A 21,315-nucleotide genomic window follows, 5' to 3' on the forward strand; every position below is an offset into this window, starting at 1 on the left:
TAGTTGTGTTCCCAGTATGCTGAAAATCCTTTCCTATTGGATAATTTTTTTTTTGTAGATTAGACATGGTTGGCAAAAAGGAGGAGAAAAGCTTCATCATAAATTCAAAAATTTTTCAAGAAAATTCCTTTCATACCTAAAGAGTCCATGTATGATGTTCATCGCTGCAATGCCAGTGAAGTGAAACATCTTTAGGGCCATTTAAGTACCCAGCTTCACCAACACTCTGAGTGTAAAGGACAAGTTGTTCTTTAGCAAGAGAAGCAGAATTATTTGAGGCTTCTAGCTATAACAGAACTATAAAGGATTGTTGTTACACAGGATTCATTCACACAAGATGGTACTTCTCATTAGACAATTTGCATACTCTATTACTTTACCTCATACCTTAATGGTAATGCACTTTCAGTGTTTTTCAACTGTAGGCTCACTCTTCCATCCTGTTACACTTCGAGACTTGACTTGATCCCCCACTAAAATTCTGTGAATGCAAAATAATAGCATTAAAAATACTCTTTTGATAGACAAAAAACCAAAAAGTACCTAATTCATGTTTTATGGTGAACTCATGCTATTTCTGGGTTTCCGTACCACACCCATTTTTAGCCCAAATACGGTCCCACAATTGTTCACTTCCTTCGCTGCATGGACTTATTACTAACAATTCTTTTAGTGCACCACTAACAGAATTTAACTTTAACACACTGTCAGGTGGTAGACTGAATAACTAAACAATAAATAATTGTTTGTTAAAATTCTATACTTATTTTGAATTCTTATTTGAAAAGTTTAGGCCTAATGCCAATTCATCCTCACGTTCAGTTAGGTTTGAGTTTGGAAAAACCTCCTTCACTGTTTGGAAACTGTTCCGTTCCAATTTGTTCTTTTCCCCTAGCTGAGCTTGTAGACTCAAAATTTGAGCTACAAAACACAAATGAATAAAAGCAAATAAATAGAATCATTACGTATTAGGCCTTACCATCCTTAGCATTGCTGTTATCCAATATTTTGTGTTGTTCCAATAATTGGGCCTGCAGCTTCATAATTTGATCTAATAAACAATAATTAATAATTGAAAACCAATTTAATAATCTTTATACTTACCATCCTTTTGTTGTATTATCTTATCCATTTTTCAATTGTTCCTCCAGCCACGAGTTTTTCTCCAGCCACGCTACTCAATTAACTGCTAATGGGATACAATTAACTCAAATTGCTTACATGCCTATAATAACGAAACCGACTGGTAGATGGCTACGGGTAGAAAAAAGAGAAAAAAGTGTGATTTTTTTTTTTTTTTTGGTTTTTTTTTTTTTTTTTTATGTAAAACGGATTGCCATATATACATACAAGCTACCAACTAACACATATGGCAATCCGTTTTACCCAAAGTAAAAATAAGAAATATTGGCCTTTTTTCTGTTTTACTGCTATCGCCATCTAACGGTCACGTTTCTAGTTAATTTTTCTACATACATTGACAGAAAAAAATTTATGCCCGACTAACTAAGCCCGACAAAATAAGCCCGACTTTTCTCGGTCGGGCTTAAAAATTTTTTCTGAAAAAGCTGAAACTCATCGGGATTGGTTGAGTACCACAGGATGTACTCAAAATTGAATGCTGATTCCGGGAAAATTGCTATTTTTTCATTAAGTTACTTTTGTTGAAATACACTGAATATTTCTACTGCATCACGCTAGCGCTGTACCGTACTGGCACGCTAGCATTGCGTCAAATATTCGTTGAAATTCCCATGTTATACGCAAAGTGAAATGCTGATTCAGGGAAATTATTCGTTTTCTCGCCAAAGCAGCTGTTTTTTAAGTATATTTAATAGTACGATTCGCTGTACCGTACTGGCGCGTAGGTACCGTAGGCGTGCTGTACCGTACTGGCGCGCCAACTTCGGTTTGGGAAAGTCGGGCTTATTTATTTTGTCGGGCTTATTTTCTAGCCCTAGCTTCTTGAACATCGGGAGCCGTTGAGTGAAATAGAACTGGATACCTTACCAGTAGATGGCTATACCGTTTGGTGGGTCGTCTGCGATATAAATCCAAGGTTTACCATATGTAAGCTTGCAGCATATTTGCTATGCTGGCATATAATCGAAGTTTTCTAATTTTAGGTGATGGCATTCGCGTTACATTTTAGCCAAGGCCTATTGTACAATGGGATAAATTTTTCGTAGAATAAGCATCTGCCACAGCTATGTGTTGCAGCATCATTCGAATGGTAAAATGTCTATTCAATTTTAAATAACCTTTAATTTCCTTCTCTGTATTGGCAGTGATGTGACAGTACTGGTTGCCGGGGTTATCTAGGGACAAACCTTTTCCATTTTCCCATCCAGTCAGTGAGACAACTTTGATCGTTTGTTATAACTACATCAACATTCCCTGCATAGCGAAGGACTGTTCACAAGTTGAAAACATTTTGGAATATTTGGTTAGAGTTACTCTGATAATATTTAGTTGCAATAATTGGATCTTGTCCTCTTTCTTGAGAGTTGTTTTGCCTTTTCAGCAATCGAAGAGACCCACAAAGATTATTGATTTTTGATCTGTGGCTGCCATTCTGCCAAAGATGTCTTCTTAAACAATTCGGTATTTGATTGAAGGATTAGAGATCATGAGTTTATTAAATAAAATATCTTAAATTACAGAAAGGAAAATTTCAAATGATAAGCCCATAGTTTGTGGAGGCTAACACATTTGTAGTTGAAAACTATCAGTATTGTTTAAAGGATATGGATGTTTTGGTCCAACCCTCACCCATGGTATGTTCAAAGTGAAGTGCATATCTAAGCTCCCATTGGAAATGTGATCCAAATCTCCCATGTTATGGTGTTTGTTTCATTCGAAGTGAAGCACAATTAATAGGTTCTTATCTTTTCTGTGGCCACATTTTACCTTGATCTGAATTTTCTTTTTCATTCCAGATTTCATGATGAAATTTTGCAGCTAACCATAAAAGATGTCCAGCCGTTATATTTCCCTGTTTTAGAAATAGAAGACGAAAAGAGATGCTAGATTTTCGAAGAACGCTACTGTCACTTCACGGTTAATTGCTGATTCATCCAGAACGTAAAACATTATATTTTTACAAATTAAAGTGCATATCTGGGCTCCCTTCTTTTCTGTGGCCCCGTTTCCCCTAGATTTGTAATAAGCCCGTAGGGGGTCATGCCCCTACTGTGATCAGCAGTAACGGTTGTGAGTGCGCTGTCCGGAAAGGGGACGTGGGGGTCCCCCTGGCTCGATGATATCTTTTGGAGGGCTTGGGGGCTACCCACAAATCCGAATTAACGGTTAATCGCTCACGTAAAAGCTTGTCCGCAACCTTCGCTCTTTTTCCGGCTTCTCTTAGCCACGCACCGGGTAATCTCCCCGGTGAGTCAACTGAGGTAGTGTCTCCCCCTACCGTTGTTGACAGCAACTTTGAAATCGGGCATTTTGCCTTTCAAAGTTGCAAGTCATTAAATTGTTCAGAGTATTGTCAATACAAATTCTTAAAAAAAAAAATTACAGATCTTGTCTTTTTTACTGTCGAAATATTGTTCTGTACTTTTCACTGTTGTGAAGATTCCCTCATTCATGTCGTAATGTCTTTTTATTGACGTATACATTATACTTTCAATTTTTGCTGTTCCCAATTATGGGAGAATATTTCGTTGTTAGACGACTTTATTATTTATGGAACGATGTACTTTAATCTCACTTCATGGAGATTTCACAACTTTTATTGCATTAATGATATTGAATAGTATACATGCATTGTATTTGACATTTTGAGTTATATATATTTATTTAATTTCAAATTGACTCTTTAGGGGATTGAACCCTTGATTTTTGGCGTGCGACGCCGATGCTCAACCATAGAGCCACGAGTCTTGTATCTTGGTTAAGTATTTTTCTATGTCTTTTGAAGGAAACCTATTTGCACTTGTAATAATATTGTTGTGCGTCCAAACGCAATTTAATATTTCCGTCTCGGAATGTCACTTATAAATACAATAGAGTGATTCATTTTTTGTACAACGAAATATTGTCTACAGTGGGAACCGTAACTCATTCCTCTGGCACAGAGGCTCCAGACGTGATTCGAACTCTTGACTTTCGATTCCCGTAGTCAGACGCTCTACCTCAGAGCTATTAGTATTGCGCAACTTACCGTAGCGTGCCAGTACGATGCAGCGTAACGTAAAATAAGAAAAAATCGGGCTTATTTCTAAACCTGACTGTACATCAGATGGCCGTGCATGATAAGGTTATAATAATAGCACGAGGTATATCTTCATGCTATGATCTATACTTATCAGGTATACCTTCCCATTAGTGTGATACATAATGATAGTGGTCTCTGTTAACAAAGTAGTGTTATAAGTATATGCAACTCGCGCGATCAACCAATAGTGAAATAGCAAAACAAACACGAAAAAAGCCGCCACCCCATTTCATTTATGATCAAAATGCTTAAAATTTTTGGAATATTAATGTTCGTTTTTTACTTTTTTCCAAATTGAAAAAAAAAAATTACCGGAAGTGATCGGAAGTAGCCTATATCTCCAGAAATACTAGTCCCACAACAAAACGAATATGATTTTCGTGATCCTCGTGAAATTTAAGGTGTGTCTGACCTATTTGACCTGTTTTTGGCGAAAAGTCCAATTTGGCCAAAAACGCGATTTTTCCTGAACTATTAGTTCAGGGAAATTTGCGATTTTTCCTGAACTATTAGTTCAGGGAAATTTGCGATTTTTGACGATTTTCGGGTATTTTCTACAGACACATGAATTCGACCCCAAATTTCACGAGGATTACGAAAATGCCGGTCTTTTTTTGTTCAGACCAATAGATAGTGAGTTATTAAGCATTTTCAAACCAGATCTTAAACCGGAAGTTAAAATTTCGAAAAATTAAGAAATGAACTATGTTCTTCTTTACAAGGTATAGAAGATCTGGGCAGTTTCAAACGTTAACTATAGTAAATTAATATGACATGGCCTTTTAAAGTTGTTGAAGTTCAGTTTTCAGGTATGACTCATATACCACTTTAAAGCAATACCACACACCTAATAATCCAGGCAAATATTTCAAAACCCTCACCTTTATTTGATATCCATCAGAATTAATTAGCTTCACACGATTACACTCATAAATTTACATTGTTATTAAATAAAAACCTACAGCACAAGCACAATTCTGATACAACTTTTCATAACAATGATTTGGGACATCTGGCGGCCGTAGTTAGACCTTGTAAAGCCAGACTTCGTGAATATGTCAATAGCCGTCTCATCGTTTGCTTAAGATAATTTTTGTACCAAATAACACTAGAATCCAATAGATGCGTCCGATGAATCGGTGAAATGTTACGATGTCACTCGCAAGATAGAAACTGAAGTTCTAGCAATTGCAAGTGGATTTTTCATTCCAGATAGTTGGCCCAAAGCTGGTATAGCCATGTCCCAGCTTTGAGAGAATACTACTTGTATGCAGTGGCACAGGCTGTGCGTAACTACTATAGACAAATTTAGAATATGTTGATTTGAGTGTAGACAATGGATTGCATAACTATGTGTAAGTTATACAGCAGAAAAATTCGGTGACTGTACATAGATAATTACTAGAAACGTGACCGTTAGATGGTGATAGCAGTAAAACAGAAAAAGGCCAATATTTCTTATTTTTATTTTGGGTAAAACGGATTGCCATAAATAAATGTTTTGTAAACTTTTAAGATTATCGTGAGATAATAAAACAAGATTCATTCAGCGTCAAATACAGCACACACCTAGCGCTACATCATGGTAAAAATATACATCTTTTTGGTCCGCCATCTGGCGGACATAATTTCCCTCAATTAACTCCTGGTTTCTCGTAATATTATTAATTTTTATCTCGCCCCTACCTTTTCTTCGGGCGAAATCGTTGTAAGTTAAGTTTGGATTGAACAGCTAGATGACTATTTTTGAAAGAATAAAAAAGGTTAAATATTAATTCAAATCGTATCCAATTTACATTAGCTTTACCAAATATGGCGACGTTACTTTTGCTGAATTTCTAGCCAAGACTTGATCATTTATTACCTGGAAATTTCAGACCTCTCTTTTGCTGCCATAGGATTTTACGTAGCGTCAGAATCTGGCTAATAATGAAGCCAATCAACTACCGCTATTCTAGATGACAGTTGTATGTTTGGCATCACGGAAATGTTACACAGCTAATTCAAATGAAAGAAACTACACGCAATATAATGATAATGGGAACCCAGAAGTATCAAAAATGAGGTGTACAGCCGGAAGTGTTGAGAGAAATGGAAACACAGGAGGAAATTGATTGACGTACACATAAATAAACCGCCATAAAATAATCGATCCATAAGAATACAAGATTTTCGCGAGCCAAGAAAAAAAAAAAAATTATTAAATGAGTATCTGGTTTCAATACCATATGCAACTGTTTTTGCATCATCCTCACCACTGCCGGTTTTTTTCCTGCAAAACTTAAAAAACATATAATATAAACGAGAAGTTAAAACAACTGAAATAGAAACCAAGGTTTAACATCCTGCTCGATCCGATATAGAATTAAAAGCACGAATTGAATCTACAAAACGGGATCAGTTTCATCGCATATCGTAAGCAAGCTGAGAAGGATTAACAGTCACGTGAACGTTGGATGTCCCCCTTTCTCTTCCTCCTTCCACACCATTAACAACTTTGACTTTTAAATACAAAAACCAAAGGGATGTCACCGTCGAACGCGTCAAAAGCCTACGTGTAATATCAAAGACTGAGCCGAGAAGGGTGGATTTTGGAAACAGCGAAGGGAGTGGGAGGCTAACTTGTCTAAATCCTGGCCATTCGATATAGGTATCTACCTGTGGGGCTTCTTTAAGGAAACGGTAAACACACACGTAAAGCCTTAGAGAAAGAGAGATGAAGAGGTATAGAAATAGATGAGGAACTTGGGAGAGGGAGCTAAGAGAGAGGCGCCACTCAACAGTCTAATAAGCGTACAACATTCTAGAACTGAGGGTAGAAGAGAAAAAGGAGAAATATGTACATGATTCTATTATAGTTATTATCAGTTCCATCCCTAGTATTTTTTTTTTAGATTATTCTTTCTAACTCGCAAAGAAATATCGGCGGTCGTTACATTTAGCGTTTTGTTTTTGTTTTTTTTCTTGTTTTTTTTTTCTTTACAAACTGATTGAGAAATGAGACGAGTAAAAAGTATGTGATCAAATAGAGTTCTCGAAACTCAAAACTCTTCACAGGACTTTTTTTTTCAGATATTTCCCCGCTAATTTCTTTTTGATAGAAAAGTTCAAAATGAAAGAGATTGAACAAAGAGGAATAAACGGTTATTTATAGCTTAGTTGTTTGTTGTTGTTTTTTTTTTAGACTGGAGGATGGAGCGCATAAAAAGGAGAAAAGAAAAAAAAATCATTTCCCTTTTCTCTCTTTTTTTTTTTGTTTATCATTTTGGTTTACTTAGGCTAGCTATTCCTATTTAGATGTAGATGTTGGCGGAGGCTAGCGCTGCGATCAATAGAGTTAGAAGCGAATGACAGAGCACGAGTTGCTGGGCTGAATTGAGGACGGGCACCGCTGCGGCCACGATTTTCTTCGTTTTCTCGACTTGGACGTCGGTGAAATCTCCAGTGCCGGCCGCAGTACGTGCCGCAACCCTCACTTCGTAAGAGGTATCCTGCTGCATTCCGGTTACTCTGTACGGCTGGCTGGGCACTATTAGAAAATGAAGTTAAATAAGAAAAAAAAAAAAAGTTTGAAATGAAAAGAAGAAAAAGGAAACATGATCCACATTACGTATCATAACTTGACTTGAATAATAATGAAAAAAAAAAGGGATAACTTTTTAAAAACTCTAGTGGTCAAATGAATATACAAGACGAAAGATGTGGAATGACTGCAAAATGAATGCGGCAATAGGCGGGCGAATAGACGATGAATATCAAATTGTACAAAAAGACAAAAGAAAACGAGGAAAAAGAACACCCCCCCCCCCCCCCCCAAAAAAAAAAAACAAAAAAAAAAAAAAAAAACTGCACAAGTTTTCCTTCTTACTTCTTTCGAATTCTCTCTCTTGTGCCCGGCTCCACTCGAGGGAGGGTTGCTTGTACTGCACCACGTAGCCTGTCACGTCCATTGGATTGCGGGCTGCGGCGTCCTGACCCCGATCTGAAACCACGTCCGAATCTTCAATCTCCAAAACGAAGCTATCCGGATGTGTAATCTACCGCAATGACAAACAAGTATCAGCGATGCGCCATCATTAGTCACGACATGTCACGAACGGCAATATTGATTGTATTATATATAGATTGTTTTTGAGGGGAGCGGGGACGCGCAAGGGCTGCCATTGAGAACGAATAAAAGGAAAAGGGATAACAAAAGGAGGACTAGGAAACCACAATAAAACTAAAAAAAAAAAAATTGCTTGTTCAAACGCAAGAAGTAATGAGAAATCGATTGTCTTGTTACTCGGGAAATTGAAAAGCATTTCAAACTAATGCCGACTTGTCTAGCCACTGTAACACCAATCAAAACTTTCCTTGATTGCAAAGTGCAATAAGAAGGGTTGGAAAACACCTAACAGATGAAAATGAATCCTGTCCAAAGATCTACAAACATTTGATTTTCCTAAAAGAAAGCCCTGCGTGTTCCATCGTGTGCGAGTGTAGCTGGAAAAATAAAAATAAAATAAACAGCTTCTAACAGGGAACTAGAAAAGATAAAAGGGGACGCTGATGAAGCAAATGAGGAAACTCGCTGCTCTCCGTCGCAAACAATTAACCCGTAAACTTACTTTGATTTTGAAAGTGGGAGCGGCCGGCTTGGTAGCCTGCTCTAGGACGATGACGCGCGCCATGGTGCCCAGCATGTTAGTAGCTCGGCATTCGTAATCACCGAAGACGGAATCGTCGTAAATGTACAACTGGAGCGAGCTGTGATGATCCGAATTGAAGATCTGAACGTCGTCGCTCGGCTGCAGCGTTTTGTTGTCCTTGATCCAAATGAAATCGGCGCCCGGCTCGGCGACGGCCGAGCACGTCATGTTGACAGTGCCTCCAATAAAGCCGTAAGCCTCTTTGGTGTGATCTTTGAACCAGCGGGGCTCATCTATGCGCGCAATTCACGATCCACCAGTTTCCATTTGCAAAGAAATAGTTAGAAAAAAAAAGAACAAAAAGGAAAAATCAATACATGGACTGAAATATAAGCTACGGTGAGGACACACTTACGTTGAATTTTCAGCGTGATGTTCATTTCGCGAAAATCGGCAATCATTGGATTGGATTGCGTGGCACGGCAGACGTAAAGTCCGCCATCATCCAGCGTCACTTCTTTGATGCTTAGATTATTATCGATTACTTTATGGCGTGGCGCTGTATATTTAAAAAAAAAAAAAAAAAAAAAAAAAAAGAACATAAAGGAGAAGAAAAAAATTAAATGTAGGATTCACGAGCCATAAAAAAAGAGGGCAGGGAAATTATCTTAAAGTAATAGCTACATTACTAATGTTGTTGGTGATTGAGAGAGTGCACAGAGTGCGCATACTAACGCTTTTCGGGGTTTTTGGGTAGACGGAGGCACTGGATGAGGTTGATTGTTTTGTGTTACTTGGGATCTTGCGTGACATCCCCCTCCCCCCCCCCCCCCCCCCTGGCCGAAATGTCACAACAACTAGGCAACACAAATGACAGGAGATCTTTGTTGGAAGGAGAAAAAAAGAAAAGGAGAAACAAAAGAAAGTCTATATAACGTTTTCTAACCCCTCCGTTCTTTTTTCCCCGCTGCCGAGCACCAGCCGGGGCCAAGCTGGGCCGGAAAACAACACCGGAACTAGACGTACATAACAAACGTAGAAAGAAAAAAAAAAAAAAAAAAAAAAAGGACGTTCGGTCTGTGCTTATTTGTTAAAAGAGGGAAGAAAGAAAAAAATAAATAAATAACCCAACGTGTTTGTAGAGGAAGACCAAACAGACCAATAAAACACAAAGAGACAGCTGCAGTTGTAATGCTAAGTGGGTTTCGAGGTTATTTAGGAAATGAAGTAATAACAGATTTCGTTACATGGTCGAAGGGATCGTCCGCGAACTTTCCACGTCGCCGTGACTACAGGGTCGCCTCCAACGTCGCATCGGATCGTGAAATCTGATCCTTCGGTGGCGTATTGGACCTCGGCAGTCTCTCCGAAGCTGAGTGGCTCTGTCAAATTAGGACGTTAATAGTTAATAATTGCAGGTTTGTTTTGCTCTTCTTAAGCCGGTCTTGTATGTATATATATTTATTATTACTAAAGACCGTGAGGTTGATTTTCTTCTCCACTTCTTGGCCTCTGACGGTGGCCTTGCAGGCATATTCGCCTTGGTTCTTCTTGCGTATCGTCTCGAAGACCAAGTCCATTCCGTCCTCCTTCTCTTCCACGTGGATCCTTTTTTGGTTTGTTTGGTTGGGTTATACGACGGAAATAAGAACCAACGATTAGTAATCGGTTATTGTTATCGTTTTTTTTTGTTTTTTTTGTTATTATTTGCTTACTTTCCAGAGGTGGGCGTGATGTCTCCTTCGCCCGTTTTAGTCCAGACGATCTTCTCGGCACCGGGGGCTTTGCAGGAGACGAAGTAACTCTGATTGGCGAAGACGGCCACAGTCGGGTTGCTGGGCGCTAGCCAGATACTCGCACCAGCCGACTGTTCTCCCGAAATCAGTCCTGTTTTTATTTCACGTTGAGGGAAAGAAGAAGAAGGAAAAAAAAAAAAAAAAAAAAATAGATGGATCTCATTAGGAAACACATTGGGAACATCACTGGAGATTGATGATGCGTCAACGTAGATGAAGTCGCCTGGGAGAGCACAACGCCATCTAACGTTTGAGATTCTATTTTTTCGTTTTGAAGAAACGTCGTGCTCACTTCCACGTAAATGTTTTGGAGACAAATTCAAATTCAAAAGAATGAGAGAGAGAGAGAGAGAAAAGATGAAAGTACAATTTCGATGTTTTTCGTGCGCAGTCATCGAACAACATCAAAAAGAATCGTTCAGATTTACTGGAGAAGGGAAACCATCGAGATCGGCTGGGAGATACATGATTAGACAGGCTTCTCACTCCCCGCGGGAGATAGCCTACGTCCTTGCAAGATGACTATAAAAATAAAAAACAAAAAATGGGGAAAAAGATTCCCGATCGATTTTCATCTTTAGATGGCCTTTCGGTAAAAACAAAAACAAATGAAGAGCAAAGTAGAAATGACTCTTGAAAAAAAGAAAAAAAAAACAAAAAAAAACAAAGGGGATCGTTGAGATCGTCAATTCGTCTACATCCAACAAAACAAAACCAAAATAATAATTCAAGTATTCAATTTCAAATGGAATTCTCTTTTGTATATCATACGAGCTCCCCTTTAAAACACATAAACAAGGGAATCAGCATTGTCGATCGATTGCGTCGTGTATGGCCGGATAACTTAGAAAAACATGCTTCGCTTTCCGCATGATGACAGCCCGCTGTGCCAGTGCAGCCGGTGTGTTTTCTTTTTTCTTTTTTTTTTGCGTTTTTTTTTTTCTTTTCGTATACCAGATATTTACAACACGCCATCCATCCATCACGAAACTGCACTCGACTCTGTATCCTTTTTTCTCTCCTGTCAGAAAATTTATCCATTGGCTCGGATAGAAACTAATGCAACCGAACAAAGGCATTAGAAAAAAAAAAATGAAATTGATTTTTTGCTTAAAACAAAGGAGGTCGACTATTTCCTGCGTGAGAGATATGGCACGTTACGTTTCATCCAAATAGCGTAAGGCTCGTATCGTTTTCACGGATGGATCAAAACGTGAAGGTGGAATTCAACAACAATCGAAAACATTTCGGGCAGGATGAACGTTACACGCAATCGACTGTGTTTCACTTAATTCAATTCGGTGTTACACATAAATCGATCGATTATTGATCCAACAGGAATTCCGGCCTTCTTCCTTATTGAGCTCCCACTCCACCCTTCATCCACCTTCCTTCTTTCTTTTCTTTAACGTGAGCGTGGCAGAGATGGAGCCCTTGGGTTATTGTTGTTGTTTATCTCGATCGGTCGCAAATATATACGAAAAAGAATTCACGGTTTGGCGGTTATCGGCTGTAAGGGGAGCAGTATCGGAAGAAGAGGAGTCGCATGACATTATTAAAAGAAAAAAAAAACAAAAAAAACACGAGATCGAAAATAAGTTTTCTTTTTTTTTTTTTTTCCCTCCGCTTTTTTCTATACCCGGTGGCAATCGAACGGAGTCAGGATCCGGTTGCGATTATCAGCAGCTCGCCACTGTGCGCCGAGAAAATAAAGACATACACAAACAAAATAGAAATATAATAAACGAAAAAAAAAAAAAGAAGGAGGAGGAAGAATGGTGGAGACGTTTAAGTGAGCGGCACAGACTCGCTTTGTTGGCACGAAGCCCATCCGCACACACACACACACACACACACGCGAGCCATCAGGGCGAAAGAGCAAAATGAAAAAGGAATACGGCTGCCCCCAACGGGTTAGAGCTGCAAAAGCTAAGCGCTGACGAGCACCAACTCGAGCGTGTATTATGTTTGAACCGCGACGACTAGGACGAGGACGTCGAGGACGTGTTTGTTGACCAAAAGAGAATAGCCTCCAACTCTTTTTGTTTTCTTTTGCGCCCGTGTATATCGACGACGCGCCCCCACCCTTTCCCAAATTGTGTGTGCGCAGGGAATGCCATTCAAACGCGACAACGGTACTATAGTAAACAATGAGATTTTTCCGTGCAGTATAATGCAGACGATCTGTCTCTCTCTCTCTCTCTCTCTCTCTCTCTCCTTGATCAAATCCTCCCCCCCCCCACGTTTTTTTTTTATCTCCATTCCCCTCCGTGATAGTGTTGCTTTTGGCTCGTCGTAGACGATGCACCGCAGATGGCAATAGTCTTCTGGTCCTTGGCCATCCGATTCGTCCTATTTGTTTTTCCATATCAATCGCTCTCGATTTATTTTTCGATATTAAAGCCCTTCGCAGGCTGTGAGGGGGTTAAGGAGATCATTAAGCAGATACGACTGTTACCCTTACAGAGCCGGCCAACATCTTTTGACTTCTCGTTTGGAACGGACCAAAAAGAAAAGGCGAGAGGGGAGGATAACTAAGTTGGAGTGGGGTGTTTCAACAAACATGAAAAGGATTAACATGACGACCCTTTCAGGCCACAGTTCGAGGGTCGATGAGGGGTGAAAAATGGTCGATCCTTTAACCCTCCATAAATAGACACTGGGCAATACGTGCCATTATTGGCTAAAGATGTGGCGTGTCCAGCAAAAGCCAACCCAATTACGAGAGAAACCAAAAATCAATTATTTATATTTTACTACTAGCAATGTATTCCCCCTCCCCTCCCCGCCATTACGATGCTAACAATCAAATTAAATTAGAAGCTCCGGCTGCGTGTTGAAACAACAAAGAATAAAGTTTACGTTTACGATTTTCGTTCGGCAGTTGCTGTTTAAGCTAATGGATTTTCCAGACTCATTTGCGCTATTTCGACACGGACTGGCTCGGCACGAAACGCTTGCCGTCAGCTTAACGTCCAAACATCGTGCGGTACGTAGAAATTTCTGCTTGTCCAATCTTCTTTCCCCACCGCATTGCCGAGCAGCTCCGGCCTCGCAAAAGAAACAAGGTACTCACACCGAGTGTGTCAAGTAAAAGTTACGTTATTGATCTTTTTCTTCAGCGTTCCCACCCCAGTGCATCTAGGCCACCCATCGCTCTTCATCCTTACAAAATGAAAAAAAAATATATTCGTCCTTTCTTTTTAGTTTGAAAAAACTTTTCTCTTTCATTGCGTTTGAAACTTTTTTTTTTTCTCTCTTTTCCCGCTCGTTTTGTTTTGATATTTTGCACGAACGCATTTTACGAGTTTCAGAATTTTTTGTTTTGTTTTTAATGCAACCCATTAGATTTTATTGGCGTGTACGACATCCATTAACGTCAGATTGCGCATCGCGTTTGGAATTCGAATTGCTTAACTTTCGGGGACGTATCGAGGCCACCCAGACAAAATCAAAAAGCAAACCAAAAAAAAAAAAAAAAATATAAAATTTAAAAGACATGCGCTCGTTACAGTTCATCCCCTGCTGACAATGTGCGCGAGTAACGTGAAAACCCATTCATCATGGCCGCCTGCACCGAGACAGGCGACCAAGCGTAAAGCGATAACAAGAAAAACGCGTGATTTTCATCTGACATTCAATTTGGCACGACAGAAAAAATTGATATTAAAAATTTCATCCCTCCCGACGACGTTAACTAATGGATATAACCAAGAGGGCGAAAAAAGGAAAGAAATAAAACAAAACTTAAATAGTATTCCTAGCTGCGGGGGGGAGGGATTTGTAACGTAACGGTCTTTATTGCGCCATTAAATGATCATCTGGTTGCGACGGTGTCCGATACACGGATTTCACGCAAACAGTTTTCTATCTTTTTTTTTTTTTTTCGCAATTAGCCACGGATTGGGAAATTGCCTTTCGTTCATGCGTAAAGATTGACGATTGGGGATGGATAAAGCGCAAGAGGGAAAAAAAAAAAATAAAATAAAAAAAAATAGAACTTTTGCCGGCAGATGGTCGCCATGGCAACATCGTTCCCAGATATGTATAATGACCTCTTTTCGTGTGTACACAATGCCAATAGCGTTGCACAAAAATATAAAAATAAAAAGGAAAAACAAGTGGGAGGGGGGCAATAAAGCATTCAGCTGCCCCCCCCCCCCCCCAACTGGCTTCCCTACGCCCGCTTGCGGCTCATTCACTGGTGGGCAACACCAGACGCGTGTTACACGTCAGTGTCGGCGTGCGCCCCATCTGTAAAGTCGTCCTCGATACAGAAGCTCGATCGTGCACGCTTCCTGCTACTGATTCAAAAAGGCAACTTTCATTCTCCCTTTCCCTTTCTATACGTTGTGTCGAGTGTACATCGAAAGTATGTGGGACGCTGACACAATACAACGGCCGTTTTCGACAACGACACAAAGAGCGACACGCGTTTGCTCCCACACGCTGTCTCCCTCTGCCATTTCTACAGTTTGAAAATGGAAGAGCCGGCGGGGGCACCGACTCTACACACAAAAGGAGGAGAGGGGTCGACACGAAACAGACTCAACCGCACGCGCATATGTTTTAGGTTGGGTGGGGGGGGGAGTAATAATAATTGGCTCTAGAATGTGATTTGATTTTTAAAAAAAATAAAAAAAAATAAAATATGCCCTTACATGTGATCCGTCACTATCCATCCGTAAATGGATCCAGGAGGGAAAGCCGGACGTCAAAGGTCCATCGTGGACGTACAATAACAATATGTTTTGATTCGACCTCGTCATTCATAGAAGCAAAATGCAGAAGGGGGAGCGACGTTTAAATCAATCTGTTTCAGTGATTGCGTGTAACAATCGACTCACTCGGCAAAATAAAAGAGACTCGATATTTAAGAGCAATATAAAAAAAAAAAAAAGGCGCTAGTGGCGTACGAGTTTATGCAAATTGATGTGCGTGGCTATTGAAATCAATTGAAATTGGTAAATTATCTTGATAGGCTGTGTTCGAGCAGCACTGCCTCTAAAGAAATTTGGCAATGGCCGCGACAATGGCAACCATTTCCAACGGACATTTCTTTCATGTGGACGCTAGGCAATAATCATGGGCGGATTTTCAAAAAAAAAAGGAAAAAGGATAGATCCTTTTCAATAGTAGCCCTTTCTCTACATAAAAAAAAAAAAACCACTTGATTTCACGCTCAATGGCTCCCGAACTTTGGAGTTGGCGGCAGTTACGGACCCCATTCGAGTGCCATTCGGAAGTAATGGAATATAAGCAAACGCCAACCACCAAAGAAAAAAGATTGAATCGTATCAACCCGATATGGTAGCCCGTTTTGTTTACGGTATTTTTCCCGATATAGACAAGCATCAATGGCGCTTTTACTTTCGTTTCATTCAAAAATAGCAAATGGAATACATTGCGCAGTCGTCAAAATTTTCCATTCCTTATACGATAGGCTCGTATTCCGTGCAACGGCAAAATGCGGCTCGATTTCTTTATTTTTAGAATGCAATGAAAATATTTCGAGATTGGAAATAGAGTAAAGCAATCAGTACGATATAAAAATACGGACAAAATGGATACCATTTTATGATGAAAAAGAAAATTGACCCTCTTAAACTTCCGAGAGGGCACTCATTTCAAATCGAGTCTTCATTTGTCCTTTTGATGGTTGGCACATTGCTTTATCTGTAATATAGATATATATATATTTTTTTTTTCTGTTCCAGAACGTCTTTTTATGTAGCCCTAGATTTATTGTTCGGGATCGAATTCGGTAATCAGATACTGGAACCTGTACGTCGCGGAAACCATACATCAACCAAATTCCACATTATAAAACTCATCTCTTTTTTTTTTCTTTCTTTCTTTCGCTCTTATCTGTTTTCTTTGAACGTATCTGTGAAACCTGAACTCGTTCAACTTGATGAAATCCATTAAATAATAATTTAAGAAAAAATATATTTTGTGGTTAACTTGAGGGGCACATCCTTGTCGTCTAATTCTGTTCCTATTATTTGTTAGAAGAAAGAAAGAAAAAAATATGTTTCCCGCTTTGCCAACGTATTTTTTTCTTTCTTTAAAATTGTTCATCGGGGAATTCAAACAGCGACGCGGATGAACTCCGGCCGGCGGATTCTATGATACACGTACAACACGCTTATAGTTACGGCGTCTTGGTATACGGTTCCCCTTTTTCTTTTCTTTTTTTCTTTCTTTCCTCATCATCGACTTGCTTCTTATGTTCTGCGCATTTCTCCGTTTCCCCTTATTTTTTTTTTTCCTCCCAGAGTACAGAGAGTCGAGCTTGTCTCATCATTTATGAAGGATATAAAGCCCCTTTTTCCGCCTTATATACATACGCCTTCCCTAGCGGGCGCCCACTCTCACCGCCAATGGACGGGCAGTATTCTTTTCTTCGTTCATGGTCGCAAAAAAAAAAAGGGGGGGAAGAATATGGCCGAGATAATGAACGTCGGGTTATTCTCGATCGATCGAGACACAATGCCATGTTATGGAAAGGCTCTCTCCTTTCAGAAACTGCAAGTAGCAGTACATGCATACATAGCCTCCCCATTTAAGCCATGGCACAACATCGGTCTAATAATATTTGACGGCAGAGGACGGCTAGCGTCTCTTGTCATGACAAGTCAGCATATACACACACACACATACACACAAACAAACATGAAAATAACCGCAGACTGACGGGCCCTGTTAGACACGAGCCTCTTGTGCGGGCCTACTGGCAATAAGAGAGCAACGAGAGGGTGTAGGAAGAGGACCAAAAAAAAGGGGGGGGGAATATACATAGGAAGTTAGCTCTCTAGTCATTAACAAGCCCCAATCCCCTTCTGCTTATAAAAAGTTCCGGTGATGCCACTCTCAATAACTGACAATCACATGTTTATACTAAAGTTTGATTTTTTCTTTTTTTTCACCGTTGTTATTCTTATTCCTTTTTTTTTTTTTTACCCTTTTCTTTTTTGTTGGTAGTGGAGCTGTTGGAGGATTTATAACAAAGGAAAGAATATATAGGAGGGAACTGGTAATGGTAACTAGGGGAGGAGGTACTCCATGTGAGTCATCGAAGTCTAAAGCTTTTGTACACACAGTTTACGCTCTTTCCCCTCGCTCCGGGCGCAGGAATAAAAAAAGGAACAACTTGTACGCACCGAGCAAATCGATCCATTTTCACGCACATGCAACTCCAACGCGTTTTTAGATATGCACGGGGGGGGGGGGGGAAAGAATAAAAAGAGGTGCATTTTTATCCTTTTTTTTTTTTTTTAAAGAACGAGATGAAATTATCGATCGCCGAAAGATCCCCGATAACGGTAGGAGGTATTTATAGTAGTCCATCTTCCACGTTCTTTAAAGACGAATTGATTCAAAATCACGCCCGATTTCCTTCTTCCCTTAATTCTCAATCTGTGACACAATCGCGGGAGAGTTTACAACGTTAACCGCGTAAAACTCGAAGAAGAAAACAAAAATGGCCGTCATTCAATCCAAATTTTTGTAACGTTTTGCAGCCATCACTTGTTTTTTCTATCGGCAAATGACGAAGCGTCCCAAAAAGGATCAAGAACTGCATCGCGCCATCGATGTTATGGGGGGGGGGAGTGAGGAGGTTTGAATCTCGTAATAGGGCGACACTCTGACGCAAACGAAGCTGTCGAAAAGGGAAATGAAAAGAAGGGGAGGAAAGAGGATGTTGCCAGTTGACCATTTCTACGAGAGGAAAAAAAAACTCTTTCATTGAGTTAGCCTCTGTCGCCCGCTTTATTACAATAAATCACAAAAGACTCTGGTTCTGTTATTCCCCCCCCCCCTCTTGGGCCTTCTTTCCCTCCCCCCCACCCTTTTATCGCCGCCATTGTCAACTGGGCCTATGACAACCATTTACTTAGCGAACAAGCATTGATATGATTTTCTTGTACGCGCATTAAAAAGCAGCAATGCGGAGCTCTTTATCAAATGGGGAAAATCCTTCAACATTCGCTGTATTTTTTTTGTTTTTTTTTTTTTAAATACGGGATCACACTCGCCTTTTCAAATTGTTTTTGCTGCCATTGTTGTGTGATTCAGAACGACTCGCTAATTTTAGGGCGACGGAGAAGACGGAAACTGTCAATTGAAACTAAAATAGAAATGGAGCAAAGCGCATCAGAGCGATGCCGAGAAGGAACAGTTGTCCACTAGGAGCAGAATGAAAGGGAAGAAGAAGAAAAAAAAATACTAAATAAAATTGTATTTACCTGCTAGGAGGATCCAGCTGAGCGCGAAGGTGCAGCCAATTGGAAACATGTCGAGTGCGTTAGTAGTCGACGAAGAGGGAGATTGGTTGTGGAGAAGAGAGGATCCACGAACGAAGAGGATTAAGATGGAAACAAAAGGGATCGCAAACTGGCTCTGTTTTTCAATCAGTCAAGGATTTCGTCCAATTCCACCGTCAAAATCGCTGTCAGAGGATTCGGATTGTTACCTAAATCAACAACGAAAAAGAAGTCAGTAATAATAATTTTTTAAAATCACAAGATCAACACAAACACACAAAGGGGAGGGAAATAAATCGTTAAAATTTGAAATGGACATCCGTAGTAGAAACCGGTACCCAATAATGTAATTGCATCCTTCCGTATTGTACTGTATGTGTGTGTGTGTGTGTGTATAGAATACAAGACCCCCCCCCCCAACTCCTCATCCATCCGAATTTATTGGGGTGGAAGAATTAGATTGCTATAATATGTACCCACCCAACAGCTATCTATACTACATGAGTCTTGGAAATGGAACCGAAATAGATGGAAGGACGGATGTGACACTTTGTAACCAGACCCCCCCCCCCTCTCCCGTTTCTCTTTAAACTAGATTTTCTCCATTTGTTGAATAATTGAAAAACGAGCGTCGAATAACTAAAGCGCTCAGATACATACAATTGGCCAAAATTCAATCACCTCTGCGTGAGCTAAATTTGTCTTTCGATACGCAATCAAAGTCTCGTTCGAAAGCAAACACATTCGCGTCTAGCTGCACTCTTACTTAGCACACAACAACAAGACACTTGACACCAACGAGAGCCACAACAACACACTCGGACGGGGGATGATTTCAGTTGCTCTGCATTTGCCCTGACAAACTCTCAACGTGACAACGTTCAGCCTTTCAGATCCTGGACGCGACTGACGGGCTGTGCGCTCCTCTACCGATGTCCTCTCGCACAGTCACGTCAGTGGGCGTACCCAGCGCCATCGGGCGGACATATTCCCTTCACTACCTTATTTTCGCTTTCCATTATTCGATATCAAGCGGACTTGTAGATTACACATCTACCCTCAAAGTCGTCCGCGAGCAGATTAGTACGAGCCTGGTAGGAGAACGACTCGTCCAGCTCGTGAATGTCAGGGAAACTGGGGATTTAAAAACAAAAAAAAAAAAAAAAAAAAAAAAAAAACGCACAAAAAAAAAAAAAAAAAAGATAAATAAGATCTAAGGACGAAGAAAAGATTTATGAGAGAATACATCTATAAAAGTAGCCTGACAGACTCTTCTTTTTGCTAGTGTTCCCCTACATGCCGAAAGCAAAGTCTTTTTTTATTTTCTTTCGCTCTGCTTGTGTGTGTGTCCGTGAACGAGCAAGAAGGGTAGCAGACACACAAGGGGTGGGTGAAACCATGGTGACTTTCACACAGTATTGATCGGTACAGAGGCCCCAGCCGAGTACACAGACGCACAGGCCAGCAACAGAAGAAAAAAAAACCAGTTTTTCATACGACCTTCTCCGTCATCATCTTCAAAGATGTTGCACACGAATTCTTTTTTTTTGTTTTTGTTTTCTCTTCTCGTCAAAACCTAGTCCCACGGATAGCACCAATTAGGTATAAGGATACATACACACATCACTTATGAAGAGAGAATTTTTCTTTCAAGTCCTTTTGCAATCGAAACCTTCGGCCTTTTGTTGTGTCTAGACAGCAGCGGATGGTGACAGACGAGCGGCGAAGAAATTCGAAGGGTTTCACATCATCAATTTATACTGCGCAGATTTACATTTTCTTCCCTTTTTACTTTTTTTAACATTCGACTTGGCGGCGAAATGAGCTATGCAAAAGGAGAAGGCCAGATTATTTTTTTTTTTTCAGGGGCAGTTGGATGATTAAATGAATCAAAGGGAGCGTGTTTTATTATTTGCCAGTCGTCTTGGAACGAAATAAGATTTTAGCCGAGCCGCAGACAAAGAATGAACGGCACGCCTATTTGCATACATTGTGTAAATCTAATTGTGGATGAAACACAGTGGCCGTATAATACTAAGACATTATTAAAATTCTGAGAAAAGAAGAGAGAAAAACAAGAAGAAGAAGAGAATAAAAAACGGTTAGAGTTGGTCCACACGTCGTAACAAATTTACATGATGCCGTGTCATAACAGGAAATAGACTGGAAAGGGGAGAAAAGACGGCGAGACATCATCAAGGTTTATTATGCCTTGAATATAGCCGCTCAGCTCGTTATGATATTCCACACAGATACGTGTAGACACCCAAGGTTGTACGGCCGCAAGGCTCAACTCTACCAAGAAAACTGTTCCGACTATTTTGCTCTCAGTTATCCTTCAATCATCTTCCTTAGTTTCTCTCCTCGTTCCCGCCCGCGAAAAAAAGGGGGCAAAA

At 40.0% G+C, this 21,315-nt stretch overlaps 2 protein-coding genes across 2 annotated transcripts in view; one reads left to right on the forward strand and one right to left on the reverse strand.

Moving 5' to 3' along the window:
- LOC132088008 (uncharacterized) overlaps nucleotides 1-21,315 on the forward strand; it is a 41,112-nt gene that overhangs the window by 1,382 nt on the left and 18,415 nt on the right. The window lies entirely within an intron of this gene.
- On the reverse strand, nucleotides 6,178-19,803 carry LOC130695976 (neural cell adhesion molecule 1-B-like). Its single transcript, XM_057519038.2, has 9 exons — nucleotides 19,601-19,803; nucleotides 18,902-19,128; nucleotides 10,572-10,743; nucleotides 10,328-10,464; nucleotides 10,104-10,238; nucleotides 9,272-9,415; nucleotides 8,836-9,149; nucleotides 8,094-8,262; nucleotides 6,178-7,754 (listed from the first exon to the last, which is right to left on the reverse strand). Exons 2-9 carry the CDS (start codon nucleotides 18,948-18,950, stop codon nucleotides 7,519-7,521), a joined length of 1,356 nt encoding a protein of 451 aa, XP_057375021.1. The 5' UTR covers nucleotides 18,951-19,128; nucleotides 19,601-19,803; the 3' UTR covers nucleotides 6,178-7,518.

The sequence above is a fragment of the Daphnia carinata genome, chromosome 5 (assembly GCF_022539665.2).
Source record: "Daphnia carinata strain CSIRO-1 chromosome 5, CSIRO_AGI_Dcar_HiC_V3, whole genome shotgun sequence".
Classification (NCBI taxonomy): Eukaryota; Metazoa; Arthropoda; class Branchiopoda; order Diplostraca; family Daphniidae; genus Daphnia; species Daphnia carinata.